The 14,091-nt window shown below is 48.1% G+C and overlaps 2 protein-coding genes across 2 annotated transcripts; one reads left to right on the forward strand and one right to left on the reverse strand.

The window, feature by feature from the left end:
* Positions 1 to 3,884: 3,884 nt before the first annotated feature.
* On the reverse strand, positions 3,885 to 4,511 carry N0V96_008240 (uncharacterized protein; the record flags this gene model as incomplete). Its single annotated transcript, XM_053192796.2, has 1 exon — positions 3,885 to 4,511. One exon carries the CDS (start codon positions 4,509 to 4,511, stop codon positions 3,885 to 3,887), a length of 627 nt encoding a protein of 208 aa, XP_053049736.2.
* A 797-nt stretch (positions 4,512 to 5,308) lies between these two features.
* On the forward strand, positions 5,309 to 6,418 carry N0V96_008241 (uncharacterized protein; the record flags this gene model as incomplete). Its single annotated transcript, XM_065758267.1, has 2 exons — positions 5,309 to 5,968; positions 6,275 to 6,418. 2 exons carry the CDS (start codon positions 5,309 to 5,311, stop codon positions 6,416 to 6,418), a joined length of 804 nt encoding a protein of 267 aa, XP_065613022.1.
* Positions 6,419 to 14,091: the final 7,673 nt, after the last annotated feature.

Here is a 14,091-nt window from a genome sequence, read left to right on the forward strand (position 1 = left end):
GAGAGCCTGTTGTATGCCTTCCTCTCCAAGATACGATCCAAGCCTCCTGACTACATCCTCGAGCCTTTTCAGACGGTTGGTCAGCTCTGGGTCAGGAGTACCTTGTCGTCTGCTTGCGCGGCCCATAGGATAAACGCATTCCACGCCAGCTTTGGAGCAGCCGTCACAAGGCTTCTTCTTGTCACACCTAACTTTTCTCCTACCTATTGGTGTCCATGAAGTCAGAGATGATAAGTAATACCAGAGATGCAGACATTCAAGCTAGGTCACCACATTCCATGTCAGGTTGGACTTACGGCAGAGTAAACACGATCGCGTAGCGTTATTCTGGGCAGATGGACCTGACCCTACGTCAGATTGTTGGGGAATCACAATAGTTTCATCCATCTCCTCAGGTTCGTGGTCAAACGGTGGCATTTTTTATTTGGTTTGATTCTCCCACGAATCGAAATGCTGAGATCGTAGGCTAATTGAGAAGCAAGAATCCGCATATCGCTAGATAAAGCTGGAGGTGAAGAGCAAATGCGATTTATCTCAGAGTAGAGCCAATCGCTCCAATCCTATCACTAAGCAGGGCCGGGGAGAGGGGGGTTCGCAAGCCAAGATAGCTTGGAGATAACCCAGGTTCCTTATCATTGGACATCCAGGGGTCAAGCAACCAACCCACCATAGCCGCGCGTTTTGATAATCTGGGCATGTCGGAGCCCGAAAGCCTTTGCAGCCGGTTTGTGTATCCAAAATTGGGATGGGCTGCGGTCTCATTGCCCGCCGGGCAATGACACCTCGGACAATAATACTTCGGACAATTGGACGTCGTCCGTTGAGTCCGATTGTGGGGCCCCACGATCACTGCCTATGCTGGGTCTACCCTCTCCAAAGCCAAAATATAAAAGGGGAGGTGGCATGACTAGGAGGGGGTGGCGTTGACCATTGTGATCAAAACCGGAACTGCCGCATCGCACGTACTTCCTACACTCAAGATGACGACATTAGACAACATCCTCACTGCCCGTACTGCCAATAAGGCAAATGATGTATTTGGCGTTTTTGCGGCGGCTGTCGACAAAGCTGGTACGGTCATCATGTCCCCAGAACCATAGCGAATCATCAATCTGTGTCACGGAGTTACTGGGAGGCTAATTACTGAATATCGCCAGGTGACACGATCTACAGCAAAGGCGCTGGACGCGTCAAGTTCGACAGCGATACTGTGCCCGACGAAGACACCACCTACTGGGCCTTCTCGTGGACGAAGCTTCTGACCACGGTAGCTGCACTGCACGTTGTCGAGCGAGGACAAATTGCTCTAGATGACGAGGTTGAGACACTTCTACCAGAACTCAAAAACCCCGACATCCTTTCAGATGGGGCAGATGGCAGCCTTGTCCTGACGCCGGCCACGAACAAGATCACTTTACGACACCTCTTGACTCACCAAAGCGGTATAGTGTACGACGGGCGAACCCCGTTGTTGATGAACTGGCGGAAATCCAGAGGAGAGGGCCCACTCTCGTTCTGTGGCAATGTCATCAAGGCTTTCTCTACCCCGTTGATCTTTGAGCCGGGCGAGAGCTGGGCATATGGCGGTGGCCTAGATTGGGCAGGTGTGGTTATCGAGCGACTTAACAACACAACGCTAGGGGAATATATGCAGAAGAACATCCTTGATCCTCTAGGAATGCGACACACGACGTTTCATCCCGATTCTCGTCCAGAAATCAAAGCAAAGCTGATGGATACGGCCATGAGGACTCCGGATGGAAATCTAGTCCCGACAGCTCCGTGGTATCCGGCAGATGCCGTGACTGATGCCGGCGGGATCGGGATTGTTACCAGTGTCGGAGATCATATCAAGATCCTGGCGGATTTATTGAAAGACACTCCGACTATCTTGAAACGTAGCTCGGTGGACGTCATGTTCACGCCACAGTTTTCCAAGACCGGTCCTCAAGCTCTGGGGTTGATGAACATGCCAGTAAGTGACAACCCCGACTCATTCTCTCCGCCAAAGAGCCTTCATATAGAGTACACGTACCAACTAAGCGGTTGTGACTTAGTTCATGCACGAAAATCTCACTGGAGGCGAGAAAACCCTTGGTAAGCTATCATTCGGCATGGGTGGACTTGTCACCCTCGATGATACTCCCCTTCTGCCTCGAAATACTCTGAGTTGGGGGGCAATGCCTGGGATGGCTTGGTTCGTCAATCGGGAAAGGGGCGTTGCGGGCGCGTTCGGAACTCAAATGTTGCCTCCTGGCGACAGGAACATCAACGAGGTAATTGGGGAATTCATAAAAGAAATAATGGAGATGACAAAGGTTTGAGTACCTAGCACGTATGTTAGGCGATAGAAGCCGTGCGCTCAAGGGCCTGTATACACTACCAGGCTTTGATGCTCTTCATCAATGGTCTTTCCAAGCTCCAACAGTCAGCCAATAACTTAGCCTGGCTATTTCAATTGCCATGCTTCTCTGGCACGAAAGCATTTCCCGTGATATGGGTAACTTTTATCATTGCTCTACAAACGAATGAGATTGGCCCAATATTTGGTGTCGCATGATGTGCAATGCGAGCCACTTAACATTTGCCCTGTAAGGTTATTAAGATTAAAGTTAAAGTTGACGTCTGCAAGAGCGGACCGTTGGGAAGTTAGTGGGTGATAACATGGCGACGCAAGGTCTGGGGCTCTAGATTTACAGGGCAGCCATTGTCAACATGCCTGAGTGATTTTTCGCGACTGCTTTGAATTTCAATTCAGTCTGTTGCGATGACATCATTCGTTTAAATTCACAGCAACGCAACGGAACCTCGGTGAACCACGGCCGAGACTAGCCTGAATTATTGTGAGACCGCCGCTACGCCACCCAGTTCCACAGCAAACATCAGCCATCACGTTGCTCTCATTTATTTCAACGAGTGATTGATCATCTGTGCACCAATTGCTGTGAATACTCAAGCTTTACTTCTGTAGCCCTGCGGCATTCGCCTTCATTCCCAACCCGAAACTCACGTCGCCTTGGAAAAGAAGCCCCTGGTAGCTGGGCGTACTAGGATTCATTTTCCGCGTTCCGAGAACCCCGAGTCCGAAAGAATGCGAGCATCAGCATCCACCTTGCCCAGGCATAGCTGCAGTGAATGGTTACAACGAAGCTTCTCGGTCCGTCGCGTCGTGGATCACCATGGTCTTATCTTGGGACTATTTTGGAACGATCCGAGTGGATAGCAAGAAAACAACATCGCTCGTGACTTTTGTTTGCTTACTCAAGATGAAAATGGCCCTCTCCTGCTTCGCGGTCTGCTCTCCGAGCTTCACTGCTTTCCGGCGTCTATGCCCCGAGCTCCGAATGTCACCTTGCCCCCACCTGGGTTCCGGGGTTGGCCATGCCCCACTAATTCGGCGCCGAAAGGCCGAACCTTCGATGATTCAAACTTGATAACGGCGCGTTGTGTTGTGCCGCCCCCACTACGAAGCCATCCATGAATGTACATCAATCAACTCAGCAGATGTTCTCACGGAGCCCATTCTCTGAAGGCAAAAACCCTATTTGCAGTTTCAACTGAGGTGATGACTTGTTTGTGTCTGCTCTACGGTCATAGTTGAATTGAAGCCATAGTCGGACTGAGCAGCTGTAGGAGAACTGGGACTTAAAAGCCTCGACTGTAGTTACGACATGCCTTCCTCGGTAGTTTCGAAAGACTGCATGTAACTTTGAATGGCAGTCCAAATTGAGTGATCGACCCTTGAAGGCCTATTAACACAAGGTTGTTTGTACACTTTATTGAATTATGCCAACGAATAATGTGCAAAACAAACCTGAATCAAATTCAAGTCTAGGTTGACTCCTATTATGGGTTCTCTAGACTACTTTACATCATGCGATGATTTACTTGAACACAACCTTGTTGGAAATAGATCCAATTTCGCTGATCTCAACGTCAACTATGTCTCCATGAGTAAGCAAGCCATTGGAAAACCAGCCGACACCATTGGGTGTGCCAGTCATGACGACTGTCCCTTGCTTCAGGGTACGGTTCTTTGACGCATAAGCGATCAGCTTTTTAACGCCAAAGATCATTTCAGCAGTCTGAGTGTCCTGCCTCTTTCCGCCGTTGACCTTTGTCACCATGTGCAGTGTTTGAGGGTCGGGAATTAGCCTTGCCGACGTGATGCAAGGGCCGATGGGGCCGAAAGTATCAAAGGACTTCGAATAGCCCATCTGATTTCCAGAGATTTCCACAGGAACCAAGCTTCTTGCGGAAACATCGTTGCTGACAGTATACCCTAGAACATAGTCGAGGGCATCCTCTTCCTTCACATCCTTTGCGTCTTTGGACAAGACAAAGGCTAGCTCCCCTTCGTAGTCCAGCATAAATTGCGCATCCTCGTGAGCAATGATATCGTCGAGTGGCCCAGCTAGTCTCTCAGCTGGGGTCATGAAAATGACGGGTTTGGTCGGAATGACGAACTTTCCTGACATGTCAGCGACTCTTACAGTCTTAGAAACAACCATTGGGGGCTATTTGTACGTTTGTTTCATTGGAGTGAAGCTTATAATTGAGACCAACACATAGTACTGAGGGTGCGTCGGGTACCGGATTGAGCAACTAACACAATATTAGACCCTCCATCCTCAGCCGGAATTTGAAACACTAACCTTTTTGACGGTGCGACTCTCATTCGTCTTCGTGAAGCCGTATTTTAAGCTCCCCACAACAACGTTGACTTGAATCCCAATAATTTCTTTGGCCGCTAGAACCTTATCCAAATCGCCGTATGATGTCCTTCCCTCGTCATCGACGAACCGAATCAGACGTTCAAATGACATGCTGGATGGCGGGTTATTCTGGCAGGCTTTCTGAGCTAATAGGTTTTGACCAGCTCTGACCTTTTCGAATGATCAAGTAGAATAGATAGAGAAAGCCTTACAGCTTTTGAAGGAAAGTCGTAAGACTCTCCATGTCGGCTTACTGTTTCGGAACTTCACATAACTCGAAACGGTTAGGCTCCAAAATTGTGCTCTCGGAGAGTCGCGGCGATGGATACAGCGAGATCCGGGCTCTACGGAACATGAGACCGACACCGCCGCGCACGTCTAAGGCCCAGACCAGCCGAACCATTGCTTCATCATTCTTCTGACCTCGGCGCTCGCTTCTTATGTTCTCCGTCATTGCGTCCTAGGATTTATGAAATCATTTAATTATACATTATCAATGTGTACTTTTGCACTCCAACATTATCATCAATTTGACTCCAATATCACACCTGTGTTTCTAGTCCACTCCATACCACTCCATACCCAGTTATAACATGGCTTCTTCAGCTGCCACGCGAATTCGTCTAAAGAGCCTTATGTATGTCTGGTATACACATGCTGATATCGAAAAGACAGACGATTTCTTGACCGACTTTGGCCTCATCAAAGTGGAAAAAAAGTCGGACAAGATCTGGTATCGCGGTTTCGGTGAAAGCCCTATTTGCTACATCTCCGAGAAGTCCGAAAATGGGAGGCCGGCTTTTCTCGGCGGCGGCTGGAGTGTTGACACCTATGACGACCTCCAAGCTGCCGCTCAATTGCCCGGTGCGTCTCCCATTTCAAAGGCCGATCATGTAATAGGAGGCGACAAGGTCACGCTGAGTGACCCTGCTGGAGGCTTGGTTCACCTTCACTGGGGCCACCGAGAACGCAAGATCGCCAAAGACGAGGTGCCCAAGAAGTTGACTTACAACACGTGGGACACAAAGTCTCGCAAAGGAGAGTTCCAACGCTTCGATGACGGACCGAGTGACATCCACAAATTGGGACACTATGGTTATGAAGTAAACCATGCAGACTTTGAGAAGGTCCGCCAATGGTACTTCGACACTCTCACGCTCACAGCGACCGATTCTCTCTTCAATCCACAGAACGGGAAAGATATCATGACATTCATGCACCTCGATAAAGGTGAAGAGTACGTTGACCATCACGTAAGTCCCATAACCCCCTTTTTTTTTTAAATACGGTCGCTTATTAATATGTGTTTTCAGAACTTTTTCGTTTCTGCAGGGGATATCACGGGATGCACCGCGAACCATTGCAGTTTCGAGGTCGATGACTTTGATAGCGAGTTGAAGGGTCACAATTTTTTAGCCAAAAGAGGATGGTCACTCGTTTGGGGCATAGGCAGACATCTTCTTGGAAGTCAGATTTTTGACTACTGGTTCGATACTGATGCGTTCGTACTGGAGCATTATGCGGACGGGGATTTGGTGAATTGCAACAACCCACCTCAGCGCGAGCCAGCTTCACCAGACAACATTGCTGTATGGGCACCCATGTTGCCACTTGCGTTTCTCACCCGAAACAAGGAGGACATTGGCAAGGCTCCTGGGCCGCCTCCCGGTGCAGGTGGGCCACCGAAGTCAGTGTCGTCTTGAAAGTGAAAGTGGGAACCTTAGTACAGGACGAGACCATCAGATCATCCCCTTACTTGAATCATTCTATGGTGCCTGTCCTCAATGCTTCATGAAACTCCTCGTGAAAAGGTATCAATCCTGATTCAAATGTCGTAGACCTCAGATGGTCCATCGCAAGGGTCTTGACACTGGGATTACTACAACTGTGTTGGGCACTAGTAGTCTAAAACAGGAGACCTATATGTTGCTCAGACATCAATTGTTACCAAAATCTGCCGCTGTATCATAGCAAGAAGCTATCATTCCCAAATAAGTGAGATGGGTGTGCGATAACTCGTTAGCGCCTTCATACCCGACTTTTGAATTAGCATTGCAGTACAGCCAGAAACAACTCCAAGTGCCGTATATCAAGTTTTGTATCAATGATTGGTGGGTGTAATAGAACGTGCAAGCTGGCCCTTAGATAATCTTTTCGACAGTCAGGTCGCTATTACCCTGTACTCGTGATTGTTGAAGCCCACATCATGCATCACGAGCGTGAACCCTCGGTCAATTTCGAGGCTTCTCTATCATCCAAGTTATCGTGTATTGGTCCAAAACACACATCAAGCATATGTAGGGGGTTTCTTAGCGAATTTCTCGATACATGTACCGAATTACTCCAGGACTCCAATTGTGGCTCCCGATGCTCGCTTCAGTTGTGTCAACTGACTGTGTGACCTGATAATTTCCCATACCTCTCATGTTACAAGTAGGCACTAAAGCAGCTCGATAACTTCTGTTGAGGCAAAAATGACTGCATTGAGTTCGATTTGTCACCCCGCCAGCACTTGTCTTTGAACTCGTTACGTCTTCTTGTTATCTTGCACAAGTTAATCATGCCACCCTCTGTTCCAGCATTTTTTGACCATTTACCCTTTCCATCTAAGAGGAAGAAAATTCTCAGCTTCGGACTCTTCTACAGGTCTTAGGCCATATATGACGCATCTCAGGTCATTTTTGCGCGCGGAGTACGTCCTCTAGTGGGTCTAGATCCATATTGCCCTTCCGTCAAGACACTGTCAGTGAAGCTTTCAACATGTGTGATAAAAACAAAAGGCTGTCACCTACATGTACCTGCCACTCGGCCAATTCTCTCTTCCAAGCTTTTTCAATTAAAGCCTTTCTGTCTTCTCTGACCTTCAGGCTCAGCGGTAGCCTGCGTCCTGGGACTCCTGGGAGCTCCTTATCCATGTACACATCTGGATTTAACGGCATTGGGCTTCCGGGGCGGACACTGATGTCAAAAGCCCACAGTGCCCGCATAATTGCCACAGCAAAGGATCTCTCGGCAACTGGGACACCTGGGCCTACAACATGCTGTGAGATTCAAGCTCGACTCGGGTTGACGGATGTAGGCACTTACAGAAGCGGCGTCCAACACCGAAAGCAAAGTGGTCTCTTTGGGAAGCGTCAGGCAGATTCGCGGACTGTTGGGTCTAGATAGGTACGTCAGGAATAGTACAAAAGTCTAGACATCGCAGGAACAATGTCAAAACAGGGTGACTTACCGACAACTCGTCACCTTCCCAGCGTTCCGGCTTAAATGTGTCTGGGTCTTCATGTCGCTTAGGGTCTCGGCCAATTGCCCTGTGAGAGGGAGTTAGTCTTGAGACACTTCTAGTATGTGATGTGTGCTATGCTACTGTGATTGACAGAGACGCGAAGGAATTGATGTACCAAATATTCGGTCGAACAGTGGCTCCTGCTGGGATCACATAGTTCTCGTACGTAATGTCGGCGGTAATGCGATGGGCAAGAGCGTTGCCGACAGGTGGACGCATGCGCCACGTCTCTTTCATGATATATCGGACGTAAGGTATCCGATCAATGTCTTCCCATACTGGCAGGCGGTCTCCCACAGTACCATCTATCCCACATCGTTAGTCATGCCACAATAGCTTCGAGATTGGAGCATATGGGCTTCTCTGTCCTGGCGAGATGCATACCTATCAGCTTTCGAGCGTGCAGTTGGATGTGAGGATTCATCATCATCTGCTCGAGAAACACCCATGTGCTGACTCGACTCTAGTGATGATTAGAGAGACAAGACCTTGAAGTGACTAAGCCCAATCAACATGCAATTACTCACAGTATCCGATGCAGCTGCGATCAGCTTCAAAGCGACGTAAGCGGATTCGCTATCAGTCGCGCCAGATTTATCTGTGCTCGTGAGAACGCGCGTCATGAAGGAATCGGGGGCTGATCCCGAGCTAACAAGCTGCCTAGCATACTGACCGGTTCATTAGCGCCAAAGACTTGGACTTTGAGATTCTGAAGGGTAGTTCTAGTCTTACGTTTAATCGTTTCTCGACAAATTCAACATCAGATTTATGTCTTTTGATGCCATTCTTAGCCCAAGGCTTCAAAGCCAATGGTAGGTAATCGAGCGCGGTAAAGACGTCGGCGATGTAGAAGCCAGAAATTGTCGCTTCGTGTCACACATATAAGCGATTGTGAAGTGGAGGATTATCGGTGCTAGCCTTACATGTTATCTCATCAATAGCACTTTCTGAAAGGATTTCTGGTTAGCGTTTATCCATGTATCCACAGACATAGGTGAGGAGTGGGCATAGACCTACCAAAGATGTACTTGCTTGCTGGACTATCGGAGGTTGTGACCTAAAATTGTGAAAAATCGGCGTTATTTGGAGCTACTCGTTATATTATTCTTTTGAACTATTACCTCAAGGCCGTAGAGCTGGGATGTGAAAGTGCTGTAAACGTAGCGCCCGATGCTGTCCCACAGATTGGTTTGTTCCTCTGTACCAGCATTTGGGTCTTGCGAGACTTGATACAAGAACTTCAGCGTTTCGTGATATAGAAATGGCAAACCGTCTTGAGCTCGCTGAACGCTGGTAAGATTCTGAAGTGCTATCTTTCGTTGCAACTGTGATTTTGTGTCTATTAGCAAATGATGACCGTGCCGTCAGCGCGAGAGTCGAGATGATCTTACCTTCCATCGGGGGTTGCTGGCATCCAAAAGATCCATACTCTCATAGTTGGTGATGTATTTCTGACCGACAAGCCAGGCGGGTCGTTCAGATGAGACTGCGGCGTTCTTTTGGAAGATTGCTGCACAAGCGCGATCGGAATTGATAACGTACTCAGTGTTAGGTCCAAGAACGACGCGGATGATCTCGCCGTGCTCTTGAGCCCAGGAAATCATCTTGAGATGCAGCAGACCACCCGCACTAATGACATCAAGGAGGTTTCCCAAAAATGGATAGCCTTTTGGAACTGGAGGAAGGTTCTTTTTCATCGAACCACTCGATGTCCATAAGAACAACGCCAACGCGAGAAGCCCGAGCAAAACAGGACTTGCAGTTCCCAAGGCACCTTCTTTGGCTGCAGCCGCAGCAACTTGAAGTACTCCCATATTGACAGATGTTCTCTGCTCGATTACCTGTTGTGTTTCTGAAAGTTGTGATGGGGCGTCGTTGGAAAGGCAAATCGAATTTGAAGAGGGTTTTGTTTGGTTGTAGCGAACAATCTTTAGACCACGCAACAGATCTATTATGGTTCTAGATGCGAGCCATTTTTGCTTTGCTGAAAGTGTTATTGAATTACTGTCAATAGCGGTCTATGGAAAAGTGCATTAATGGACTTCAGAGGCCGGAGTCCGAAACCCCGAACTCGAACGCTCGGTCTCGTCGGTGAAAGTAATCCGAGGAGCGTTGGTCTATACACAGTCGGCGTCAGATTGCCGATCAAGATACGAACGACGTTGGATACCATTGCTATCCGGATAGTCTGCCAAGTTCGGATGAACTCAGGATGACACACTGAGTGTCCATTGTTCCCAGGCTAATCCATTTGGCGAGGCATGTTGAGATATCCGAATCAACTGGTTCGGAACTGATATAAGCCTCTAGACATTTGGACAAATTGTTATCCGGCCAGACTTCTTCCACTCTAGGTATATTTTGCTACATTTGTTACGACTCATTGAACTCTCACATTGTTGCAAACATCACTTGCAAGATATCTCGCTATTTTTAATCGTTCATTTAAATCAGGCGCGTTCTCGAACCACAAAGATAATGGATACTCCCTCGTCGTACGTTGCAGCTATCCTACCATCAACTTCACCGTCTTCGATCGGCTTGATCTCGAAAGATACCGGATATAACTATGCCCTCATCACTTCGTTTCTGGCGCTGGGGACACTCGGCTTATTCCTTGCTACGGAAGTTTGGGCATACCGGCCCAAAGTTCCTTTCGCTCTTGAGGATGAGTTTCCCAGCCGAAACAAGAGAGTTCAGCAATACGTGCGCAATTCTCGAGATGTTCTTGTTAAGGGATATGCGAAGGTAAGTGGATTTGGAGAAGCGACGATGATGGTTGTATCTGACCTGTACTAGTTCAAGGATGAAATCTTCGCCATTGATACCCCATTAGGTTGACTTTGTTCCCGCATGCATAGTTGATGTAGATACATCCCCCGGCCAATGCTAACACACACTTATCCTATCAGGATTCAACATTGTTTTGCCTCTTCGTTTCATGGACGAATTGAAGAGCAATCCTAACCTCAACTTTGGCGCCGCTCTCAATGATGTTGGTGCACACGGCTAATGCTTGTCGACATGTTCCCTGACCCACGAAAACTGACAGCAAGTAGTTCACGTTCGAACGATATACCAAAGTTGGCGCCCTCCCGGCCTGGTCAATCAAATTATTCTCGGCAAAGTTCAATCCGGCGCTAGGTACGATTATTACCCCAGAAAGGCCAAGTTCATGATTCTAACAAACTCTCTGTATCATTAGACTCGTACGCCGAAGTATTCCAGAACATGGTCAGCGATCATGTTGCCGGCCTATTGCCTACAACTAACGATACAAGTAAGCACAGAGATATGGTTCTCAATTCGTGTTGGTGGCAGTTTGAGAAAGATACTTATCTCACTCCCTTGATTTAGCCTGGGCACCTATCAATGTGTGGTCAGCCATCATTCCACTTATAACCAAAGCAAATGTCCGGGGCTTTCTTGGTCACGATGCTGCGGAAGATGAAGACTTTCTCGACGTAGCGAGCACGTTCATCGTCAATCAGATTGTCTACGCCGTAGGTGCAAAGCAATGGCCTTCGTTCCTCCATCCGATTTTGTATAAGTATCTCCCAGGGTTCTCGGGCCTTGTTGAACAGTACAGTAACGGCGAGAAGGTGGTCTTGAGGCAGATGAAGAACAAGAAGGCCAATGGCCTCAAGCCTTTGTCTGACCCACCGAGCGTTTTTGATTACGTCAACGAGGATGGCCGCTACCTGGACAATTTACGACTTCAGATGGATATTCAGATGCCTTTGTGCGCTGCAAGCATCCACACAACCACAACGACAGTCGTACAATGTCTGTACGACCTAGCCAGTCGCCCGCAGTACCTTCCCGCACTGCGTCAGGAAGTACAAGAGGTTACAAAACAGTATGGAGATGTGATCAATAGACGATCTGCTTCCAAACTGGAGAAAATGGATAGCTTTGTCAAGGAAGTACAAAGAATTTGCTCTCCTGATCTGAGTAAGTCGTCATGCCCCAGCTCTCATGGCAATTTACCCGAACGGAAGAACTAGCCCAATAACTGCTCTCATCACAGCCACCTTCCAGCGCAAAGCTACTGGCCCAGTAACGCTCTCTAATGGGTTTCATATCCCCAAAGGTGCAAGAATCGAAGTTGCCACTGGAGCCATTAACGCGGATGCGGACCTCTACGATAACCCCTCTGAGTTCGATGGTATGCGATTCTATAAAAAGAGGCAAGAATCGGAAGAAGCTCGGTCAAAGTTTCAAGTCTTGAGTGTGAGTAAACTAGATCTATCCTGGGGCTACGGTCGAGCTGCCTGCCCTGGGAGGTTCCTTGCCGACCTCTTGATCAAGATGGTCCTGGTGGAAGTCCTGAAGCGTTACGACATCAAGATGCCAGAGGGTCAAGGTCGGTATGAGAATATGGAGATTCAGGGCCAGGTAGGGAAATGCCCAACGCAATTCCCCTGTGGAATAAACATGAATACAGAATTACGAGCTGACGTGCAGCCTTATCAGACATTGCCTAATGAGCAGGGCGTGGTTTTGATCCGACCCAAGACCGTATGATGTGAAGAAAGAAAAAGGAATTGAAGGTCACACCGTCACAGTCTCGTCGGGGGTGGTTGGCTAAACCGAATCATGAATAATTCTCTGCCCAATTCTTTTTTTCTCTTCATAACAAGTGCATCACCATGTTGGTATACTGAGGCAGTAGTTATCCAAACACAAAAGATTTAGCAAGTTTGGCAGACATTGCCGCTACAAATCTGGCCTTTGTCCGCACATGATTGATACTAAAAAAATCGAGTAAGCCTAGTAATTCCCGAAATAATTCGATGTAGGGCCTGATCACGCACATAGTTCCAGGTCATTTCATTCCTTCCAGGGAAAGTATAACACTGCACAATGTTGTTCCCAGAGCAGCCAAAGGCGTTTTTCAAATCGCAGCCTTTGCCCTGGTTGGCACTGATTGGGATGGTGTCGCAAGCGCCAGATCTACACACTTGCCCTTTATCGGCGCATGAGTCGACCTTGGTTGAAGTCAGCTCTAGTTATCTCTAATAGGATGGCGTCTTGGGAACGTGGACTCACATAGTTCCAGGTCAGTCCACTTCTCCCGGGAAAAGTGTAGCACTTTATGATATTGTTCCCCGAGCAGTCTATAGCATCCACTGTTCCGCAACCTTTGCCTTGGTCAGCAGCAATTGCTGCCGACGCAAAAAGTGGAAGCAAATAAGAGAAGCGCATTTTGAACGAGTGTAAGAGAGCAAATGTCTCAGAAGGAGTGATCACAAAGAGGTGGCAGGCAAGCGGGACTTGAGTTCGGCGTCATCCAGGACATGCCGATGTATTTGTTCCTCCTCCGCTATTGCAGGAGTACTACTCACACATTGCGATGTCTCTGGACACAAGGTTTCCTAGACTCGTATAATTAGCCGCCAAGTAGATCACACCGTTATGAGCCATGCGGGGAGATAGAGAGACATTTGGAGAGGTAAACCACATTGCTTTAGACTGCCCAGGTCTCTTGAGTCGTGGAAATGAAGACCGTCGGCGCATTAATCCACGTAAGGTACTTGGAGTAGGCTTTGATGGCCTCAGCACACTTTAGAGGATCGGTCAAACCGGCATCCCACAACAATTCAGTACAGCACTGTACGGCACTTGTGCCCCGCTATCCCTGCATGCGATTTGGCACGAACAGAACCTTACTTGATTGCTCTTGAGGCTTGATTCGGCGCCAGATTCGAAATTGAATCCTATCGAGTAATTGAAGCAAGTATTCGAGTCAAAAGGGCCTTTCTCTTTTAGTTCCCTTTGGCTGGGTACATGATGAATTCAAATTTGTAATATATTTTAACTGACACAAATTACATCGCTAAATACGAACAGCGCTGTGTGACAGTCTACACTTGACGTCCCATTGTTACGAGTACCAAGCCGTCAGCAGCTTGACAGCGAATTATAATAAGGCCAGCACGCAACCGAGCAATTTCACACGCCCTGACAAGTCCCAACAGTCCTAAGTTCAGTCTTCATCTCACGCTGAGATCCGACTACCATGAAACGCCATACAGATCTTGACGGCCTGCAAGCTGCAGCGGCGGCTTTTTTATTTGTTCAGGGTGC

The sequence above is a fragment of the Colletotrichum fioriniae genome (assembly GCF_027942845.1).
Source record: "Colletotrichum fioriniae strain IMI 355084 chromosome Unknown scaffold_10, whole genome shotgun sequence".
Taxonomy (NCBI): Eukaryota; Fungi; Ascomycota; class Sordariomycetes; order Glomerellales; family Glomerellaceae; genus Colletotrichum; species Colletotrichum fioriniae.